General features: G+C 38.6%; 1 protein-coding gene across 1 annotated transcript in view; it reads right to left on the bottom strand.

Moving 5' to 3' along the window:
* Positions 1–24,284, bottom strand: part of EPHA3 (EPH receptor A3) — a 231,713-nt gene that overhangs the window by 36,431 nt on the left and 170,998 nt on the right. Inside the window, 6 exon segments of the mRNA XM_009323937.1 lie at positions 1,365–1,550; positions 7,957–8,082; positions 12,407–12,474; positions 12,936–13,038; positions 15,396–15,555; positions 22,575–22,699. Of these exon segments, the coding sequence (XP_009322212.1) occupies positions 1,365–1,550; positions 7,957–8,082; positions 12,407–12,474; positions 12,936–13,038; positions 15,396–15,555; positions 22,575–22,699 (768 nt within the window).

Raw genomic sequence — 24,284 nt, 5'->3', positions numbered from 1 at the left:
TTTAAAAGCCATTCCCCCTTGTCCTGTCGCAACAGGCCCTGCTGAAAAGTTTGCCCCCATCTTTTTTATAAGCCCCCTTTAGGTACTGATAGGCTGCAATAAGGTCTCCCCAAAGCCTTCTCTTCTCGAGGCTGAACAACCCCAACTCTCTCAGCCTTTCTTCACAGGAGAGGTGTTCCATCCCCCTCATCATTTCCGTGACCCTGTTCTGGACCCGCTCCAACAGGTCTGTGTCTTTCTTGTGCTGAGGGCTCCAGAGCTGGACGCAGTTACTCCAGGTGGAGTCTCACCAGAGCAGAGTAGAGGGGCAGAATCACCTCCCTCGACCTGCTGGCCACGCTTCTTTGGATGCAGCCCAGGATACGATTGGCCTTCTGGGCTGCGAGTGCACATTGCTGGCTCATGTCCAGCTTTTCATCCACCCTTTGACAAACATTATCAAATAAATAAAATCAATTTTACTACTGACAGCTTAAAGCCCCAAGATTTTTTCTGAGATTTTCACCAAGAAGTATAAATTCTAGAGGATCAGGATCTTTAAAATGCCTCATACTGGTGCATACTGAATATCACATGGAGTATTTTCCCCGCATGAAAACCATGTAGGAAAAAGTTAGGACTTATTTATTAATATACTAGTATCAGTTGCTGTAGCCAGGTAGGCTGTTCATTAATTTGTGCTAATGATAAAATCTAATGATTTAGTTGAAAGCAGAACATACTGCTTCAGTGCAGTTAGGAAACCTTAGGACATCAGACTCCATGACTTGTAACAGATTATCAGCAAGTGTCTCTTGGCCACTTTGTAGCAATTTGTAGCTCTGGAGTTTACTAAACCTGCCAGTTTATTACCGAGCTGCACTGTTATTCAAAAATGCTCCTTTTTCTGCATGTTCTCTCTATTTTTTTCAAGCAGATCATTTTTATTTCCCAGGTTTTCCCACCTCATTAACCTGGGGTACTGTTTGTAAGCTCTCGGCAGCCTGAGAGCAGCAAGACAGTGAAGGTCCTGCAGCTGCACTGCTGGCAATTGCCTCTGACACCATTCTTCATTGGATCCATCAGTGCGGGTTTAGCTGGTGCTTGCACATGGGTAATTTTCTTCCTGCTTTTGAGGAAATACATTTGCAAAAGCCAAGCTATGTGTTTCCACTGTTACCTCTTTTGAAGGATATTTGGTACATATTAAGAGGGTTCTAACATAATTTTTTCTGGAAGGGTTTGCAGAGCATAAACAAGGATGATTCAGTTTTTTATTTGCTTTTGCCCTTCCTTGAAAGATGAGAGAATCACAGAATAATTTAGGGTGGAAGAGACCTCCAGTGACACCTCCCATGCAAAACAGATGCCCCGTCATATCTTACTTTTAGTGACGACTCCCTCTAATCGAATGATATTAGGGTGGTCAAACTGTCCCATGATGCTTGCTTCTCCCAGGAAGTCCCTTCTCTGTTTTTCTGTGTAGCCAACTTTCAGGGTTTTGATAGCCACTGAAATTTCCTTTTTAGAAGGCAGCTTTAGGCGCCCGCTGCAAACTTCTCCAAATTCTCCTAAAAAGGTGGAAAAATGACAAAAGATGAAATGTAGTTATTTCGTGGGGATTTAAGAAAGAAGACTCAGTGTGCAGCAAAAGTCCCTGATGTTTACTGGTGGGCCACAAGCCGGAGCTCCAAAGGAGGCCTTCGGACAACTACTTAACGTTTCCATGCTTGGGTTCTCCAGCTGTCAAACTGGACAATGTCACTTATTTACACTGCATATCCAGATGACTGCGGAGTAGAGGAATGCATAAATGTCACCAGAAAATTCCCTTTTTGTTTCAGTTGATGCACTTTGAGGCAATAGTAGGAGGGCTAACTGATTAACGCAGAAGTATCAGAATAGTCATGCATCCTTGTGAACATTATACTCTTCATTTCTCCCAAACAGAGATAGGGCAGTTCTCAATTATTTTACTTACTTCAATTAAAGTAGAAAGATAATTCATAACAAAAGAATTTATCTACACAGCTGCAAAGAAAAAAAGAAATCCATACAGGTTATCTTTGTTCTATCATTATTCAGATGGACCTAATCACGCAAATATATACTCTCACTATGGGACTACAGGACCTGATAGTCCACCATGAATATTGTGCCCACTGTCTATTGTGTGAGATCCCTAAATAGAAAATGTCAGATATCACTGCATGTTTACTTTTATACAACGTGGTTTATCCTTTGCTATGTAACATCCACGAAGAGTTGGAAGCACAGGGAAAATTATCGTAGCATTCAAATGAGCAAGTATTAAATATGTTGACAAATTGCTGGAAGAAAACATCTCACTTGAAAATTTCTGTATTTAACTAATGATTACATAAAGCATATAAGGAAGTTTCAGTATCTTAAAAAAACATTTGAGCAGCGACTGACTTTTGATTCCCAATTATCTAACCCCCCATCTTAGATTTCATATGATATAATAACCTGCACATACAACATCCCAGTTAAAATTACTGTAGTAACTTTTTGTCTCCTTGTTTTAATGACAAAATAATGGAAATAATGAAAAATACAATAAAAACAGAGAATGGACAAAATATACAAGAAATACGATGGCTAGAATTGCTCTACATGATTATTTATATTTAAAGACAAGGAAAACACTTTACTGAACAGAGAAGAAAAGAAAGGTGTCTTGTTCTGTGTTTTGTTTTTTTTTTCTTTCAAGAAACTAGAGGGTGTTCCTGGAGGGCTTTACCACTCATTTTCCAATAATACATGCCTATTCAGGTTCTTGAGGTCTAAATATAAATAGCCCCTCATATGCCATGTTTTGTCAAGTGGCCTTGTATAGAAAGTTTGACTTGGAAACAAACAAACCTTACAAATCCAAATCTAGCTGGCATCATCTTTATGCAAACTGGGAATTTTGTTTTTATTTGTGAGTGAAACATTATGGAGAGAGTGATTATACTGCTTACATATGAGCTTTTCCCAACTTAACATGTAGTAATCCTAAATACAATAGCATTACTATGCCTCTAAAGAGCAAAGGCTCTTGGAGCTCATTTGCCCACAATGATTCTTTCTTTATCTCTGCAGCTGTTTACATTAAGCAACATCTGTGAAAACTAAAAATGACCAAAACCCACAGAAATAAGACATTTTTAACACGCAAATTTAAATCATGTTGCTCTTCACAGATTTAATGCTCAGAAATGTGTGATGGGTTGACAGCCCTTCACCATTGACTTCAGACGTGATACCACACAGGATACATTTTAGACGTTACATTCAGCCCATGTATCTGCAAATTGAAATTATTCTTTCATCAACCACCAATTCTTTCCTCTTGCCACCAATATGGCTGACAGTAGAGTCCATGTCCCATTTGTGGCACTGCAATTCAGGAATGATAAAAGGGAGTAATAACAGTGACCAGAATCTTAAAAGTCAGGGCTGTGTGTTTATGTTCAAAGCTCAGTGGATTGGTGTTATTTATACACAACAAGGAATGAGAAGAGAGAGACATGACAATAGTTTTGGCTTATCAAAATTATCGTTATAAATAAGATGGACACCGACTCCTTTTTCTATACACAAGAGGCAAACCAAAGAATAGTTGCAAATTACAATAAAGGTCAGTAATATCAGGAAAAAAATTCTAACAGTAAGGACACTTGGACAGTACAAAAGATTTTTTAGGGAGGCTATCAACTCTTTTATCTTGGAGATTGTAAAGAATAAGAAAGAATGGTACCTAACAAGTCCTGTTTTGGGCAAGGGTGTGGACTTAATGACCTCTTGAGGTCACTTTTCAGCTTTATTTTCTAAGGTTTCTCTGTTAGACAGCCAATTTAACAAAAAAAACCCTGAACAAATGTGTCATAGGGCAATGACCTTTCTCTGTTGCTAACCCAGGCTAGGTTTGAGTCAACAACATAGAAGTGAATGTCGACATCTCTTATCACCAGCTGCTGAGCTGCTTCATCCTCTAGGCATGGTACTGTGCTATTAATGTAATAACCAAAAAAATTAAAACCAGGGTTATCTTTATATACATATTTACTACTAAAATAGCACTTTCATTACATCCATTGTTTCTAACAGTATTTGTATTTCAGGCAGCCAAGATAGGCAGCAGCTCAGAAAATTAATTGTAAAACCTATTACTAGTAACTAATGGGTGTTGAGTTCTGTTCAGACTTCTTAATTAAAAATATTCAATCTCTGCAAGCCAAAATGACTAATATACTTTACCAAGAGCAAACACAGCTTCAGTTCAAATACTAACCCCAGCTCAATACTGTCAGAGCACCACAAAGAGGAAGACCAAAGCACATATTGAAAACAGAAGGGAAAAAAGTGCCTGAAATAAATCTTGTAATGTCCAGCTTCATATTCCCTTTTCTATGTTTTAATGGTCCAAAAAGGTATAACAAGCTAACCTCTTAAAACTATTGTTCAGTTACTGTCAATGGGAACTATAGCTATGGTTTCAGCAAGCAGTCCAGCAATCAATCCTTCATTTCTGACTGGAATTGTATATCTGATATTTGTTTGACTTTTGGGAAGGAAAAGGTTATGGCTAATGTCAATCAACACAGTCCCATTTAGCCATGGCTGCACGATTTAGAACTCGGGTGATTAATCGGATTCCACAAGTGCCTCGAGGCCAGTGGATACTGCAAGAGACTAAAAGTTGGACCCTTCATAGCAATGGAGCTTACCGTTGTCCATGAATACAAAATGGGTTTACTTTCTTGGAAAACGATTTCGCTGGAGAAAGCTCACTGGGCAGCCCAACTACGGTAACCTTTGGTTCTTTCAAATACAGGGCAGTATGGGTGCTACGTAAGTCTATCTGGTCAACACCCACAGTGACATGCAGTTACACTACATCTTTTTTCTGCAAATCATTATTATATGGTCCCAGTAAGAAATGGACTGGATCTCATCAGATATTTTTTAGGAGGAATAACGACTTGTGTACAAGTTGGAAGGTGGAAAACCTGGCACTGATTTTAAGAGTCAAGGTTGATGGCTTTTCATGTAAAGCCTTTCTGAAGTGTTTATTTTTAATTATGCTACACACATAAACATTGTATAACCTGCCCTGCAGCCTGATATGTCTGTTTACATGTGGAAAGCAAATAGATATTATTAGGAGGGCTGTTCATGATATAAAGATCTCTCTTCAAGAGATCTTAATTTATTTTTAAATAGGCTACTTAGTGCATCAGTGAATGGCATTTGCTGTGCATTTAGACCCAGGGGACAAGTAAAAGATGACTCTGTGAAATTAGCTACTCCCTTTACTTTGCTGTGTTTTAAATCATGATTGTACTGCTGCGCACAGAACTCCCTCGGAGTTGGAGAGGCACCTAAGCTGAATGTTTCATAAATGTTGTGAACCTCAGCAACGTTCTACAAGCCCTCACTGAGACACTGCAAACCTTCACAATAAGTTCACGGACAGGCAGCCCCTAAATTTTAGAAATACTTTGATCGACAAGATGTTATGTTACAAGTATGTTTAAACTTTGAAAGAAAAGCAAATGCTTGCTTTCATGTTCAGCAAAGCACATAGTTAAATCTATCCCAAATCAAGTAGATTCTGTAGTATTCTCTTGGTATCCAATTGGATTTAAACTTCTTAACTAGTTTGCTGAAGTGGATCCATAAAAACAAGTGAGTTGTTCTAAAAGAAAAAATTACTGTAAAGAAAAATCTGAAAAAGTGGCTCCTGACCTCAGTTTTCTTATGCTTAGCCTCCCACTAAAATCCCTTGTGTTTTTCTTGAGGTTCTTTTCGACAAGAGTATTTCCTTATTGCATTTGGGTATGTTTTCAAAGCTATGTAAGCTGTCCTTTATTCTCAGAGACTTCTGGCTAAAGCTGTGAAAAACTACTTGGAAAAGTACTTCAGAATATCAAGATTACTTGCCTGACTTGAAGGTCTCATTACTTACGTCACACTTCAATGCAGTTAAATGAATCCCTTCTTCTCAAATCACTGTCTTTTTATAATTTCATTCACACATGTATTTGTAAAGAAGGGCAGGAAAAGACCAAGACATCCACTCAAATAAGTCATTGACGCAAGTAAGAGACAGGAAATGCCTTTCTGCTTTTGAGGAGGAAAGAAGTGTTCCTGCAGAAGCAGCCTCGGAGGCACTCACTCTGAATGCAAAAGCTACCACGTGCTGAATGTGACAGCAGGGTAAAGTGATGCTACGAATGCATTTTGGAAGCTCCCAGCACTCTGTAGCCTGATTTTCATCTGTTCTTCCCTGCCTGGCTCTTCCTGTTGGCATTTCTGGCAACTGCTAATAGGAACTGCTAACTGTAATGCCGTATGTAGTTTAGGCTACATGAAGCTGAGTCATGGTCTCCAACAAATGGCTTTATTTTATCTTGAGTCCAAGCTTCAATGCAGAGGACCTGCAGGAACCTACTGTCACTTTCACTGAAATGGAGTGGAGCAAAGGGACTTTTTTTTTAAACCATCTGACTCTTTTAGGACATATCCCTTTTTTGAAGCCTCTCAGAAAACTCTTCCTCCATTTTCAGAGGCCATATTTGGCAAATTTTGGTTTACCTCTCATTCTCATGTGTATTCTTATTAAAAATAGGTCAGAACAATGAGTTTTAAAATATGACATATCATTGATTCTTATGAATTTGTTTTCTAGATTCATATACTGCATACAGCCCAAGTTTAGAAAGCTTACATTTGTGAATGAAGGCTCCTGAAAGTCTTATAAGGAAACATACTGCTCTTGGACTTAGCTTTTCAGTAACCCCTTTCTCTATCCCCATATTAATTCTCTATTATGTGCAGTAAGCAGAGCTTTGCTGCCTTGACTGAAGATGATGGAGAACAGTGCACTCTTGTGGGGCAAAATTAACACCAGCAAGGAACAAAAATTCTACCTTTGCAGAAAATAACCTAACTTCATCCAAGCAGTTGAGTAGCTGCAGTAAGAGAGGATGAATACTGTTTCTTTTCACTGGGTGATTCAGGAGATGCACTGAGTACAGTAGCTTGGTTCTACATTTTTTTCCAAATGAAAATCTTTTGCTGTGCACTAAGAGTCTGTCTCTCTCACATCTCATGATTTTAATTCAAATAGTAAATTTAGAGAGAAGCAAAAAATCAAGAATAAAAGAACTAGTAATTTTCAATGGATTGAAAATCAATAGTACTTCTCACAAATGCTTTAATTTAGCAGGAAAGCTAACACTTCATGATCTTCTGACTCAACAAGACAATCTGCCACTTCAAGGAGCAAGCACACATACTATCAGGAACTACATGCTGCACTGCAACATGGAGAACTCAGTGTGACGAGACTTTCTGTAATCTGGCTTGTCTGCTACAAAATCTGCTCATTTCGCCAGTTTATTTTCTGTAAACCCAACAATCTATGGCGTCTGTATGGCTCAGACAATCAGTTATCAGACAGACAACCCTTACCTCCTGAATCGATAATTCAAATCCAAAGCAGTGACCAAAATCAATCCAATGCCCAAAGGTCATTGCAGTCTGATGGATACGTGGTGACTGGTATGAAATGAGTTTGTGGTTTCACTCAAGACATAACAGTCAACAGTCCTTTTAAGGGAAAAAAAAGAAAACATCTTCACAGTTCATACCATTTTCTGTGCTGACAGATTTTAAAGAGAAACACAGAAGTGAGGCTGAACCCTCTTTTCACTCCCAACAGTGTTGCGTCCAAGTGTGGGCTGACGGGTGTCCTTTGAAAAACTGTCTTGCTATCTGCTTTCTTTGGGGGAAAAAATAGAACTCTGTGCCCTTAATTCTTCATATGCACCAAAGTCAGCTGTAAATATGACCTACTAATTTGAAGACATGTCTTCTTTCCAGTCACAAGTATAAACCCAGAGATGTAAAACAATATATACAGCAAAAAGCTATCTTTAGTTCAATATATCTGATGGTCATTACCTGCTCCAACTACTTTATCAATGGATATATTAGAAGCTTCTAGTTCCTTGGCAAATTCATGCACAGCTTGATTGGGATCCTCATATGTATGCGGATCTACGTAAGTTCTCAGGCCTGGGAGTTTTACTGTGTAAAAACAAATTCAGAGAGAAAATGTTACTTAGACTTAATTAATACTTCTAAAGAAAGCTCATGAGACAATAGAAATCAAATCAATAGAAGAAAAAGGTATACTGCTTCTTCAAATCAAACTGCTTTTGATGGATCTTCAGGAATCTTAATATAGAGTGAAACCAGAGACACTAATGTAGTTATCACGCAGAAGTCTGAAAACCGATTTTAAATATATTTGCACTTTCCATATTCAACTGCTTTTCAAATATTAAAATACTACCCACCCCTCCCAGCTTGCTACGTTTAGATGCTGCCTTATATTGTCCCTTTCAAGGTAACAACAAAGAGGCAAGGAACAAAATGTGTGTTGTTACAGTCAACCTGAAAAGTTCTTAGGAATACATTAAGCAGAGCACATCAACTCAAACTTTTTCTTTCCGACTCCTCCAACAAGATGGATAAGAAAAGGAAATTATACATGAACAAATGCACCTGTGCCTCAATCCCTCTGCTAGTACGTACAAGGATGGCAGCCAGTTGTTCTTATTACTAAAGTCTGGTTCTAGCGCTCAGTTACCCTAACATCCACGTTGTTATTTTGTCCCCCTCTAGAGTTTCCTGGCCAAGGATTGTACTGTTTGCCCCGGGCAAGCGCTAGTTCAAACAACTGAATGATTTTAAGGGCAGTTTCAAGCTCTCTACATCTCTTCCTCCAGCAGGACTGGGTGTGAGAGGAACATATTATCATTCCCAACCTTTCTCTCCAGCAAAGATGCTGAAGGCAAAGCATAGCCTCATTCCCCCTCCCCGGCTCAAGGCCCTGCTTGTGCTTGTACCCGGTACCTTGTGTGCCTGCCTCTGTACTCATTTTAGAACACAAAGATGTTTTGTTAACAAAAAGTGAAATAACCGTTACATCCAGCTTGAAGCTTTCTGCTTCTGACACAAAACCTGCGTTCCTGGACATGTATTCTAGCTTTTCCTAACTGTACCAGTTGGTCTTGTAAAAGATATTAACTCCTCCTACAAACACTGCCTTAACCCACTCAGGAATATCCTTTTCCAGCTTGGCATTATTATACTGCATCAATTTGTTGACTGCTAGAATAGTTAAACCTTTTTTGCTGGGGTAACACAGATGGGAAAAAATACCTTTGGACCATTAGTTAGAGCACACCATTGTTTTGTCAAACAATCCCAAGTGTATGTAAAAAAAAAAAAAAAAAAAAAAAATCAATTTTATGGAGATTTACTGGCCTCGGAATTGACAAAGAAATGATAAAACTCAGTTCCCAAGCTAATTGCCTTGAAAACAATGCAAACCGAGAGCCATGCTCTTAACACAAGGGCTGCGTGTGCGCAGCATTAAATGCCAACTGTGTTTCCTTCAAGAGCCTGATGATTACAGAATTACTTGCATGTAAAACAAAAAGTAATTGGCTGTATATTGCTGTTGGTTAAAAATCTTGTAAATGCTCCTTTCTGTCCATGCTGAATGTACATTACAGGCTCCCTCATACCCTCAATAAAAATAACAACAATTAAAAGTTTCTGCACTGTGGGGTTTTTGGCTGCAGATTTTTAATGCTGACCCCAGAGGTTCCCAAGATCAGGTGATGGTGACTGCAAGGAGAATAATCCCTTCACACCAATAATTAAGGGCAGCCTGTATAGTAACTGGGTTCTGTCATGAAAAACAGATAATAAACACATGCACATGTGTTAAGCTGTACTACTTTACAGCTCATTCTGTGCAAACATAATAATTTACATTTTCATTTTAACAGCATGAATAGCCCTAAAGGTAGCAAAAAAATAAAAAGGGCCTAGCCAAAGAAGGCAAAGGGAGAGGATCTGAGGAGGTGAAACATTTTTGCTCCTTTGAAGTAATATTATAGGATTTGTAATACGGCTGCAGGGAATAGTTCATGGCTGGAGCTTTTTTAAAAGTAATTCAGAATAAACTGACTGAAATAAACCAGCTGCTGTATTTAAGATGCTGAAAGTTTACGACAGCCATGGAAGTTACTTTATCCTTTTTTAGTTCACAGGAACAATTTTCTTATTCTTTGAGAAAGACTGTAATTTAGTAGAAAAAAGTTTCAACAGCAACACACGTCCATACATACAAATCCTAACAGACAAATATCTGCAAAATCAATAAATCATTTTCAAGAATTTCTAACAGAAATACCAGGACCACGATCAGCTCTGTTCTTACTACACAATGAATCAGCATGGCACTACTCAGAAAACAGTACATAAATATCTAAAGCCAAATTAAAAGCAATTTAATCCACAGGAATTTAACAGCACTGACATGTTTAAGGATAGTGATTGCAACTTTCCATTGTGTGGGAGTAAGGAGAGCAAATTCTGACCTGTTATTTGTCTGTGACACTTTTTTTACAGGCTGCTTTTATTTTATAACCTCATTAAATTTGGATGATGAAGCATTAATTGTATGGGCCACATGTAACTGTGTAGATTTTTTCTGAGACTAGTTGGTTAGCGGTTGTTGGGCTGCACGAAGCAAACCCACTGTTACAGCTTGTGTATCCCCTGACAGTGCAGGGGAAGGAGCTCACGTGTTGTGGATATGCATGCTCACGGCTCTCTGGAGATAAGGAGGGGCTCCAAACTTAAAATAATAATACTATGAACAGCCAGAGAACAGTCACTCCACTGTCATGGGGATTAGGAAGCAGTTCTAATTTCCAACTACTGCAGGTAAATCCCACATTAAAATGTTAATTCAATTATATTTGGTGAGGAGGCATCTGAATATAGTACCAACAGCTCTTTTCTTGCAGATGGTACAGTGCCACTGTTGTGTGCAAAACACCCACGTACATTAACCTTACAACGTGCTAAGCAATAGCAATATATGGTTCAACATGGTTTACATGGTGTAGCAGGATATTTATCTGGAGCTGAAACAGTTTCAAAGACAAACTACTGCTTCTTATTAAAAACATGCTCATTAGACACCAAGAATTCTGTGGGTGAAAAGGAGGAATTTCCAGTCTTGGTGTTTATGAAGGGCGTTATCTTCGCCCTGTAAGGATGAAAAAAATCCAAAATGCAGTGATAAAAAAACCAAGAATCCCCCCCCTACTCCTGATCAGGAATGTTAAACTATCACCTTCTTCTTCCCTCAGCTTCTCCTACTGCAAAACTAATTTATTTCTATTTTAAAGAGGGTATGGATGGAGCTTTGACTGTGATCTAGTCTTCACGATCCAGACCTCCTCTGCTATGGAAAAGTGCTGCAGGGTTATGCACATTGCAGAGAGGATCTAGGATCAGAGAGGAGCTGAAATACTGCAGGACGACACTCCCCTCCAGCCACTGGCCATAGCAAACTACTTCTTCCTGGTAGACAGGACACGTGCCCAGACTCAGAAAATCAGCACTTCCTCCCCTGAGCGTCTCTTGGATGGGATCTTGCTCCACACTGTTCCTTTCACAGGGCACAGCCGAACAACCCAGAGTAGCCATGAATAAAGCCCCATTTAGCCTTATTAAAATAGGTAGACAAACGTCAGAAACAGGCTTCGGGTCTGGCTTTTGAACATGTTTCAAAAGTAGCCCAGATTCTTCAGGATGAAAAAAATCTCACATCCTTAACTAGATAAAATTTTTGTGATACAAAGGCAACACAAGTCAATGGAAAGGCTCTCCTCTTAGTTCTGGATGAGATCCAAAGAAAGCACAGACATTCTTACAAGTGGGGAATCAGGACTTGAACAAAACGCGTTTGTAAACAGAGCTGGATTAAAAAAATCCCATTAATTTGTGAGACACTTGTTTAGTAGTTACTTTTAATTTAAGAAACTACTCTGAATCACTTTTCAGCCTAAGCTTAGAGTAACTCCAAACTAAATTATTAGTGGGTCAACTTTGTCAAGCAAGCAATTTTCACAGTCCCTGCAGTAGTCATCAAGACAGGTTTCATTGATTTTATATTTTGCTTTGGGAAAAAAAAGTCATTTCTTAGACTTTATACAGCTGATAACGAGGTAGTTGAAGTTACACTCTGCATTTCAGTAATGCACAGCAGAATCAGTATCATATTGCTAACCACACGCATTGTTTGAACATAGACAGCTATGTTTTGCTCATTACTAACCTGAACACAGATGAAAGAATTTGAAACAAAGGATAATTGTTTGGGGAAAACCTCCTTACCCACAAGAGAAGAGATAATTCTCTTCCCAATTTCACCTTCGTTTAAGTGAGGTATCACTTTTTTTTTTTTTAAATTGAAAAATACCACTTATCTAGGGGATTAATTCGACAGATCTGGAAGCATTAAAAGGCTTCAGTAACTTACAATGGCCATTCCCAAAATGTAGTCTTTTCTCATCAGTGCCATGTTTAGACTTCTTGTATCCACAGAATCTACAAGCAACAGAGAAAAAAAATTAATATAGAGAATTTTACGTTAACTGCAGGTGGAAACAGAATAAAATGTTTTCCCTCCACAATTAAATGCCTGTTTGAAAGTTTAATGATATTTACATTCTCTGTGCCCTATAGAGGCATGTTATGTTCTCAGGGAATTTGAGGAAATTGGCTAATGAGAGGATTTGTTGATTTTTGACCCCTACAGTTTAATTTTACAATTGCCTAAGAATGTGTTTATAGCATTTTTTAACAACTGCTTGCATGACTGGGGCTGCTAACGTTAGCGGGCTCATTACTGAGCATGAAGTGGTATTCGGAGCTCCTGGGCAGCAGACAAAGGAGAAGGTGCAAACCAGCCACGCTACTGCCTGATGACACCCAATTTGCCATGCTCATCAAGGCTGCTCGGGGAAATGGAAGTGGGAGTAAATGTGCAAACCAGATGATAAACTAACCTCCCAATCAAGACGTACACCACAACTGTGAGGAGAATAATGGCTACTGCCGCTGAAATGGCAATCATTACGACCTGGCTATTCTCACTGGAAATGGAGAATGCTGGAAAGTTAACACAAAAATATATAAATAACCACACACACACATAACATTGATTACATCACAGTTGACACTCATATAGGGAACAGACAGATTAAGTCATCACTATATAGCATTTGGTCTCCTGCCAAATATTTAATCTACTAAGTAATTTTTCATCAGACAAATAAATACAAGGGAAGAAAACAAAAGACTCTGGCCACCTTTGACAATTTACCAAAGTTGTTTCTGCTACTGCTGATTTTTACTCTCGCTGATTGTAGTAACTGCTGTTCAACTGATACTTATATATAAACATATATGTAAACACAAACATACATTCCATGACATACATATATTTTGTCATGGTCAGTAAGGAATTTTTCCTTGGCAAGAAATCCCAGCCAGTCAATAATCATCACCCTTACTCTCACTTCTGTATGACGGAAAGTGCTTTAATGAATTAAGCTTCCCAGTTAAGCTTGACAGTATTCCCATGAAGGCTGTGAAAAGCCAGGGCACACAGAAGCAGATAGAAGGAGTATCCATGGTTAATCAGTGCCTATAGGAAAAAGAAGGGCTATTTTCTGCCTTACGTTGGATGCTTCCCTGTGGTCCCTAAGCATGGAGCTTTGGTGCGCTAGACTGCTATACAATGACAGGACACCTTTAGATCTTAGGCGTTATGAACGACCTTCAGCAGGCGCCTATCCAACTTCACTGAGCACAGGAGAATTAGGCTCCTCAGCACTATGCTTCAAGTCAGCTGTCCGAACTGAGCTGAAAGCTAGCACTCCTGGTCCCCACAAATTAGACAGTTTGTGTACGTGACTGCTTGGAGTCACACCACTTCCCTTGGGAAGAAGCCTCTGCCTATTATAGACCTATAACGGCACTCGCGAAGTTATGATAACTTGGCAATAGGATTTCTTGTCTATCTGAGTAACCTGTATGCTCGTTATTGAGATGTGCACCACTGTCTCCTGTCACCTGCCACATTTTCAGACAGCTACTTTTTCCTTTTTTATTTTAATATTACTTTGCAGAGAAAACTCATTAACCTCTAAATTATGAAATTTATCACTGCAACTGATTTTTTTCTCCTTGCTGTACTTGTTTGTCCTATCTTGAGTTCCAGTTTCATCCAGTATGCCAAAGCTCCATGTCACCATACCAGTGATTTGTAACTATTTTTTTAAACAAGAAGCTTGTTTGCTTTTCAGAATACGAGCTGAGGTGGGCGAGGAAGAAGTAGGGATGGAATACAGAACATATCTCAAAAATACATGGATGCCAAGTGAAAGACCATTTGGCTTGATGCTACTCTTGGTTAAAAATTTGTTGCTTTTAGCAGAGCACTTCTTACACCATGGGTTCTCAAGCCTTATAATGAGTACATGAATAAGCTTTATGAGAGTGTATCAGAATTATAGTCCTTAGTTGTGTTATAACTCTGAACAGCAGATATCAATCTTCTGCGAAAGCCTGACCTTCTAAAAAGCACAGTCTCTGATTACGCATCATCAGTCTACATCGGTAACTGGGTACCTAAGCAAAGGCTGACTTTTTGATGCATTAAGCCACTTTCAGCTTCTAGCAAAGAGAAGGTCTGATTTACTATATAGTACCAAGTGATAAGAAAGTAACATTTAAGACTATGAGCTCTATTAAAAGTCTTTCTGATATAATAACAGAACTGGTAAAGAATACTTATAAGGTCATCAGTTAAATAATGTTATTATCTAGGCATTAGAGAAAAGAAAAAGGAGTGCTGGACCAGTAAATAACTTCCCCAAGGCCACCCAGAAATGTAGTGACAGAGAGGAGAAGGCACCCAAACAGCCCAACTCCCTAACCAGCTACTCAACTGAATGACCATCCCTTCCCGGCCTGTGCATATTAATTTCATCTCAAGGCTACATAGGAGACATCAGCAATGCTCCGCAGTAGTACGGAGAATTACACACTGACCCACAGGAGTAATGGACCAATATAATATTAATTCTCTAGGAGCAGGGGTTTATAGTCCACAGGGTTCAGGCCACAAACTTGGAACAGCACAAGGCTGTGAATCTGTTTTTCTATCAAACTTCCTCCCTTGGCAGGAGCCGTGTTCTAGCAGGGTATCAATTCTGGCACGAGGCAGAGATCAAGTAGGGAATGGAAGAAAATACCACCTGTGATAGTCATGGTATACTCTTTATAGCATGTTTCAAGTTTAGTGATAAAATATAAAGTTATATAGTAACACTACCCAGAAAGACACATCATAAATAGTTATGAGTCGCATTTACTAAACTAGAAAAGGAGTGAAAGCAGCCATTCAGATCAGTCAGAAACTGGGCAGGATGTCAGTATAAACCATTAGAACAAACACATACAATCTGGACTGGTTTCAAATTCAAACTTGCGGCTGTTTGTCCCATATCCAGCTGCAGTTCGGGCTCGAATTTGGAAGACGTAGGTGGTATCAGGTTTGAGGCCGCTGATGGTAACATTGGTGCCTTTGGCTCTCAGAATAGTATAGCTTGTCTCTTGTTCCTGCTTTTGGGAAGAGAAATTATCAGATTAAAACCACACCCTAAAAAACAGAAACAAGAGGTGGTTGGTACAAAATTACTACACGTCACCTGGAGAGCAGAGGCATTTTTTTGAATATTTATAGCCTGACAAATGGTTGTACAGCCATTCATTTTCAATCAGCTAAAAATCTTTTGATTAGCAAGAAATCTAAATCATTAGAGCTTCTACGACCTTGTGCTGTAAATCAAATACTAGACATGCTGAGTATATGACATTTCATTAAATGGCTTTGCATCATTTTGTCCATAGTCTGCAATACAACAAGAAAATGAAGATTAAAACGTTACTTAAAAATCATAAACCAGATTTGCCTACTGCACTGAACTGGAAGTTGTAACAGGCCAACTTAGACATTTTAGGGCCCTGCAGAGCTACTGCAGGATGCAATTTTTACTGCCTCACATTTTACAAGACAGTGTTTACCTTTATAACAGTCAGAAAAGAAACTCCACTCGGGCTCCTCACCTCAGCTCTGCAAACAGGCAAATATAATTGGTTTTCTATTATGCTATAAAAACTATGAGATTCATGCGTCCATCCTCATGTGGACAAAACCCCACTGAACTTGCTCCTGAATGAGTCTTGGGCTTTAGTAGCCAGAAAGGAAATGTGTTTGCTCCTTACTGCTTTTTGCTGAAGAGCAAGGTAGCATCCCCAGTACGGATGATATGCTCACAGCCACACTCTGCTTAACAGTCACATATTTCTGATATAATGACTTTTTTTATAAAATAAGAAATGAACCATTTTGTAATTTAGTAAGTTTGGATACACTTCACACTGTGTAAAAAGCTAATTCTGATAAAAGTGTGTCTCAGTCCCACTGTAAGCACATAGTCTAAAAAATTAAGCATGCATTTGGAGCTTGAGGTATTGCTTATTTTACTAAAGCCATCCTGTACCAAAAGAGCATTTTTGGCTTCCTAAAAATGGCGACTGGAACTGCCTCAGAAAAAATCTTGGACAGCAGCCACACGTGGGGAACTGTGAGAATCTCAGTTGTTTAGGTTCCCAACCAGGAACTTTTTTATTCCGAAGGTGGTGGGCATTTCATATGCCGCCCTTTTACTTTGAACACTCTGAAATACACTAAAACCATTGAGTTTTGCCTGGTTGAAAGCAGAAACTGAGTTAACGTATGTCGGATGCAAACAATCTCACCTAATTCCCACTGTGTTTTATGGCATTGCATTAGCTTGCAAGGTACTGACATTTTAACTTTGATAAGATTAGAGTGCCAATGCACAAGTACAGAGCTTGGAAAATACTCAACACACTCATTGTCAAAGCCATCTCACCTTCACGTGAAAAGTTCAAGTGACTAGAGTCGTTTTAGTGTGTTTGCTCTGCAGTGCTGTCTAGAGTAAGAAAGTTAGGTTTATTCTAAGTTAGTGGGTAGACATCAGAAACTGCTCACTTTAGTGCTACAGAAGTCTAGCTACCCTGTTCTTGGCAGTCTTTGATACAGAGAGAAACAGAAGCATTTACACTATGGTTAGGGAAATTGCCAGAATTTCCACATAATATTCAACATTTCTATCAGAGAGTTTATTGGCATATGAGGGAAAGGAGGGAAGGAGGGGGGGGGGGGGGGGGGGGGGGGGCAGAAAAAAGAAAAAGTAGCTGAGCCTGTGCCTAAAAGTTACCATCCAGAATCAAAACCTCACTTAGGGTCAGCTGGACCTAGTCTTCAAAGAATGACTATAAAAATGTTTACCATGGCCCATTTTCTTTGCACACTAAAAATATAAAGCAAATCAGCATTGGACCGCCTCATAGTTTCCCAATACTTCTCTGAAAAAGTTTTCTGTTATAAATTCAAGGGAGAAAATTTACAGGAAGACATTCTAAGGAGCTAACAGGTTTGCGTAAAATTATTTATTTTTGAGCTAACAAAGGCCTAGTAGTATAATTTGCAGGCTTTCCTTATCTCATCATTCAGCTGAATGTAGGCAACTCTTTTAATTTCAAAGACATAATAATCTTGTCTTTAAAACAAAATCTTTTGTGTATGCTACGACTGGACATTCATTTTGATCTCACTTCTGGCTGCTTGTATGAAATGCAAACATTTCCTTCTTGTGCAGATACATACGTGCAAGAGAAAATATAGTCATGGTGCTGTCTGTTAATAATCCGCAATGGAACTTGGAAAATAAACGTTTAGAACAATGGTATGGAGGATGTCATGGTATCTTAGTTTATGGTAAGCTTTTTACACACATATTTTGTAAGTCATTTTTTATGTTACTAGTAATCAAATCAGTGAAACACCACATAAAAGCCCAAGTTTATCTTTCTTGGGGATGAAGTAAAACTTCAGAGATACAGCACTATAGCTGCCATAAGCAGAAGGAATATACAAAAACCAGAGTCAGTCTTTGCCAAGCAGAACTTTAATCAAACACTCTGTTTGATGATAAATTTGAACTTGGATGCACAAAGCGTATTCTTCCTGAATATTTCTGCATAGTTTACCAGACACAATCTTTACTGAGAAGCAAGTCCCACTACTGTTAGTGTCTCATTTGCAAATGACATTTTATAATTTTAAACTATGTTTTACAAAAGACATATTTTGGATACATTTAACATTTATAGTGGCAGTACTAGTGAGAGTGAACGGTATGTCCTTTTTCAAATAAGCACAGTAGGTGTTTATACTGTATGAGGAAGAACATTTTCCCCACCAGCTGCATGTACACTTGAGAGGCCAAAACCAGTCTACACATCTTCGGGAGGAGCGCAGAGTCCCGATACTGCTTCCCCTTATTGCCAGGCGTGAACTGTTCGTCGATACAGTTCCTACAAACGTCGTGGAGTATACATGGCCTACCTACCCTCAAAGCGAGATTAATAAGAGTTTAAAAGCAACTAAGTGCATTTGCATATAATTTACTTTTTCAGCCTCAGAAAGAGCACAAACTAGGTATCATTATTTATTTGTTGGCTTTAACCAGTCTACGGAGCACACAATTTCAATGATGGCAAAGGCAAATCTATTTTAGTAATGTGAGACTGCAATTAAATTTCACTCATTGTTTGCAGCAGACTTCACCTTAATAAAGTGTGTGGGATTTAGTTATCAGAATTGTAAGCCACATATTTAAATGAAGCAATTAATAGTTTGTGTGTGGTATTTAGGAGACGGCTTTTTTTTGCATGACAAGATACTCCTTCCAGAGAACATAATTATGTGAGCAAGGACAAGGATGAAACAAAGTATCTGCTTGCGTAAGAAAAAAAGCTGACTGTTGTTATACGGGCACTTTGACGGCTGAGACAGTTAAAATCCAGCATAGCCTTATATGGATGGACTAAACTGGGGTGTCATTTGGTCCCACTAACTTAACATAAAATGTTATGCCCTGCCATAAAATAAATGCCTAGAAGTTCCATACAGTATTCCTCTGAAAAAGGATTTTATTTCTTTTAAATGTTTCGAATAAATAGTAACTGGGGTCTCAGAACCAGGCCCTATAGATTTTTACAGAGAATACAATTATATTCCAAACAGCGAGTCTGAAAAACTGTTGCTCTCAGTTCATAATGTTATGCCTTAAAACCCCATAGGTTCATTCCAAAAAGTTAAAACAGTCTCCCAAAACTGTAGCTCCTAATTTCTCTAGAAACATCACATAAAGCTCTATTCTCTCTTGGTTACAACAAGTGAAATCACTGGTGAAAAAAAAACTGAATAAGTGAATTAATTACCCTTGCAGAAAATAAATATTTTCCACATACGTTATGCCAATAATGCGTTAGAAAAACTACATATCATCATAATTTAGATACAGGACATTCTATTTTTATTCCAAATGTATTCTAACATCCTGAATATCAGTAACACGCAGTTGCCCATAAATATCACGTATTCTTTGAAATTTAAGAACAACTTAACAAAGTAGCAAAACCCCACATTTGCAGGGACAAGGTGTATGACAGAATTGGGTTGACCTGTATTACTCTATTAACACTGTATTTATCAATTTCCAAGAGATTACAAAAGGTATGGCAAGTAAAAACAAGCAGGAGGGAAAAGAATGGCTCAACATAAATCATCTACCAGCCATCAGGTACGACTTGTCAGGAGGAATACTGAGATTGCTAACTGTGAAGGGTTTATTTCCTAGCAGCTGTCACTTAACAGCAGTGGGTTTTTTGATGAGCACAACCAAGATGATTTCTGAAGCAGAAAACCAAATGGACTGGACCAGTTTAAAAAGAAAGCTCTCCTTTCAAAAGAGGAGGAGAGGGGGGCTGCTTAGAGATCTCAGACTGAAAAGCAGCATCTTCCAAAGGTGTTTGGAGAAGAAATGAAGAGTAACAGTCCAGCATGGGCTGCTCTGACCTCATGTAAGTTTATCATGCATAGAGTAGTAGTTTTCAACCTTTTTCAATTTGCAGACCTAGAAAGGGCAATGGATTAAAGCCTCCTGACAACAGATTTGCTTTTCTTAGTTACCTTTCATAAACCCTGAGGAATAGGCTTCAGACTCCCCAGGGGGCTGCAGACCACACATTAAAAAACACTGGTGTCAGAAGGTTGTTTTTTAAAAACCCTTTGCTCTAAATGGTCTGGCTCCTATTGTCAAGCAGTTGGCTCTTTGGTTTAAGAAAGCTGTCTGGTGCATATGAACTCTTGATCACAGACTTCAAAGGGAAGAAACACATGTGCAAGATCAGCCTCGTATAACTGGTTGTCTTATGAAGCTGTCTTATGACAACCAGTTGCTCCGTCATATACTCAGTGGGAATAGCAGCCGCATGCTCAGTCTGTGCATACAACAGTACTGGAAGGTGACAATTTTCTTGAATAAAGCAAGCCAATTTCAGTGTAGAATGATGATCAAAACACCGCAAAAAAACAAACACACAAATAAAATTTCTCAGTTGTTCAATTAAAATGAACTAAATGCACACAAGGGGAAAAATTCTCCCTTTGGAGCAACTAAAACCAGAGCTTCAAAGGGAAGAAACACATGTGCAAGATCAGCCTCGTATAACTGGTTGTCTTATGAAGCTGTCTTATGACAACCAGTTGCTCCGTCAGACTGGATATACTCAGTGGGAATAGCAGCCGCATGCTCAGTCTGTGCATACAACAGTACTGGAAGGTGACAATTTTCTTGAATAAAGCAAGCCAATTTCAGTGTAGAATGATGATCAAAACACCGCAAAAAAACAAACACACAAATAAAATTTCTCAGTTGTTCAATTAAAATGAACTAAATGCACACAAGGGGAAAAATTCTCCCTTTGGAGCAACTAAAACCAGAGCGATCGCCCTAATGCCATGATGTGTAACACACCTGCGAGTTACATCCTGCACCCCATGGTACTCGCGCAGAGCCGACCAGGCAAGGACTTCCACTTGGGGAGGCTGGAGGTGGAGCTGAGTCGGGGCTGCCGCAGCTCTTGGAAAACAAAGGTACGGCCAAAGGCAGCAAGAGCAGCCAGGCAGGTCTCAAATGAAGCACAAGTTAATCATGCAGATAAATAACCTGGCCTGTGCAAAACAGGCTGAAGTTCTGGGATCTTTCAGGCGTAGGCTCTTTCTGAGGTAAATAGCTCTTCCAAGCCTTACTAAAAGGCAGTATCTATTTTCTTTTCTTTAAAAAAAATTGGAAACAAGAGAGCCTAAATAATTCCTGTGTCCCCTTCAGTGCTGAGGATGTACAAATAAAGGCAATCTGATGTATAAGCCAGTTCTCTTCTACTTCTCAAGTCCAGGATCCAGACTTGATCCTGTCCCCATTGAAACAACAGAAAAAAACCAAAGTGAAAGTCTATAGGCTGCTGATCTATAAGGTGAGACTGAACTGAAATGTGTAGGAAGCTTTCTTTTTCCCCTTTTATCAGTAGTGCTACGTATATTCAGATTTTTACCAAGGTCTTTGAAGGTTCTAGTGCTCACCAAAAAAACTCCACCCAAAGTCAGATGACATATTAATTTGGGAGAAATCTTTTCAGAATACGGCCTTCCGATCCCCATTCTTTGGCTGGAGATAAGGCATAGACTATCAATACCACATTGTCCCACTGGTAAACTCCATGAGAAAACTTTCTAAAGATTAACTGAATACCTGTGGAGTCTTTTTAACAGCAGTTTCTGAGTGGATATTGGCACCACATCTTCCCTGGTACGTATGAAACATAAGCCTGATTTCTAGATATGGACAGCATTAGTAAATGCTAAATTAAATCATTATTTCTGCCATTTTTTCAAAGTTTGTCAACTTCAGTAGCAATACATTCTATCAAAAGGTCTCTCTGACCAATCTAAAAATGGCTAATACCACTATTCACAATCTTCACAACAATTTATGGTCTTTTCAATTTTACCAGTAAGATTTACTAAAAAAACCCATTCTGTTATGACAATTTATTTTTTTCCTAAATACAGATCTATATATGATGTGGAAATCAACAGCTGTAAATACAAGAAAATGTCAATATAAAGCAGAACCTATTAAATGGCAGATTTTCTTTGATTTGTAGCTATTTACATAAAATTTATGAAGAATTCAGTTATTCATGAAAAGTGAAAACTTTCACTAAAAGGACTGCCCATCTCTTTTCCAAATCATTTTTGTGTAAAAGATACTTGCATCACAGGGAAGCACTAACACATGGACACTGACAAATAAATGTATGAACACTGACAGCATAACAGAACTGAGTAAGTAAACTGTACTCAAAAAAAAAAAAAAGATCTTACAGCTTGTCTGCATTACTTTCTGTATCTGTTCTGATGTATTTGGGGATGAACTTGGTAGACAACACAACTTAACAATTTCATTTCGTATTTTCATGATGTTCTCCTTACCAAAAACTGAACAGTTTCAACACTTGGTGTCATTGAGGCAGACAGTGAGTGGACAGGGGTGTCTCTGAATACTTAACATAGGCAAGATGCAATAATTTCATTACAGTATTACCAGCACAAAACCCTCCCTTTCAATCTTTCTTCCCACCTTTTCATAGTATTTGACCTCGTAGTCCAAGATGATCCCATTCGGATGTTCAGGTTCTTGCCAAGACAGAGACACGCTGTTCCTGGATGTCCTGTCTTTCCTTATGACTGTGATGGGGGATGGGGCTGTAAAGGGGATGGGGGGAGGCGGGAAGAGAGAAAAGCAAACTGAGTTTATCTCTGTTCCAATCCTTGGCAAAGAGTACTGTTTCCATTTAAAAGACTCATGAACATAGGTCTGGACTTGTATCAACATTCAGCAGCTGGATTATAGTCCTAGTACACATGCCTTAAAGCATACTGGCCTCAAGGAAAATGAGCTGAGATTTTCTGTTAGACTGGTGGACCAGTGGCAAGACAGCAGATGGTTTCGATCTGCTACTACAGTGTAAGCAATGAAATACATTTGATATTCTAAAATAGAGAACAAAATAACAGTACTACCTATTTGTTATAATGCTGAAGTATTATCATTACCAGACTCTGCAGAACTCTGACAACATTTTCATATGCAAGTGTAAAACGGTGCTGGGGTGCATTACGTACAAGGAGCTCCTGGTATCCACGGCTAGTAATAACCATCAGCATACTGCAGAATACAGCCTCTTTTGTAACATTATTTGGTAAGCTCTCCAGATACAAATTGCTCCCATATACACTTCTCCTTTACCACATTTCTTTGAAAATGAACTTTGAAGAAAAAAATCTGAACTGCAAAATAACCTCATTTCTGATGTGTATTAGTTAGGCATGACAATTGATTCCATGTCACAGACTCACCCACCACCCAAAACTTGGAAGTACTATCAACGTTAGAGAAAAAAAATCATAATTACCTAAGATCCTTGAACATCAGTTCGGCTTTAGACCACCCAGCTCTACGTGTTCTTCCAAGACCAGACCTAGGTTTCCTGGACTCACTGAAAGCTATGCAATTTTTAAAATTATTTTTTCTGTTTCTTTTGGGTTGGCTTCCCACTTCAAATGCTTCTCTTCCATGGCTTTGGCCAAAATTCATCAGATGATAGCTTACAGATCATACATTAAAGGTCGTAACTGTCACTTTAAAAAAAATCTTTTACCAATAAACAGCCTTTTATCTTATCATGTAAAACAAATGTGTTTATAAGTTCAACATTGTGCTAGCCTAATAAAAAGGCTCTAGCTGATCTAAACAACTTAATTTCAGCTGAATCCTACGAAGCTTTTACTGTTCGTACAAAACTAGTTGCACTTTACAGGCATTACACTTTTGCATGCATTAGCCAGTGCCCTTTCTGTTTGGGTTTTCATTCCTGCAAGAGAACTTTCAAAAGCCAGAAAAAAAAGAAGTTTTAATTAAAATAATTTTGGGAAAATTCATTCTGTGTTTGATTTTGCTAAACTTCCATCAAAAGATACCTTCTAGTCTTGAGTCATAATCTAAATGTTGACAACCTCCTTTAATTGAGTAGAGCATCTAGAAAGCTACATACACCCACACAAGCACATATGTATATACACACTTCCACATTCGTTTTGGGTTGAAACACATCCTCTGAGTAGCATTTTCCTGTCACATGGTTCACAATAGCTTTCTGAGAAGATTAAAAAGTTGCAAAAATCCCTTTTTTTTTTTCTTTCTTTCTTTTTTTTCCCAGCAGGAAGAATTTATCCTGAATTTAAATTACTGAAATCAGATTTTGGAGGGTTTTTGCTTTGTTTTGTTTTG

Source organism: Pygoscelis adeliae, unplaced genomic scaffold (genome assembly GCF_000699105.1).
Source record: "Pygoscelis adeliae isolate BGI_AS28 unplaced genomic scaffold, ASM69910v1 Scaffold124, whole genome shotgun sequence".
Lineage (NCBI taxonomy): Eukaryota > Metazoa > Chordata > Aves > Sphenisciformes > Spheniscidae > Pygoscelis > Pygoscelis adeliae.
This window is presented reverse-complemented; position numbering and strand designations above follow the sequence as displayed.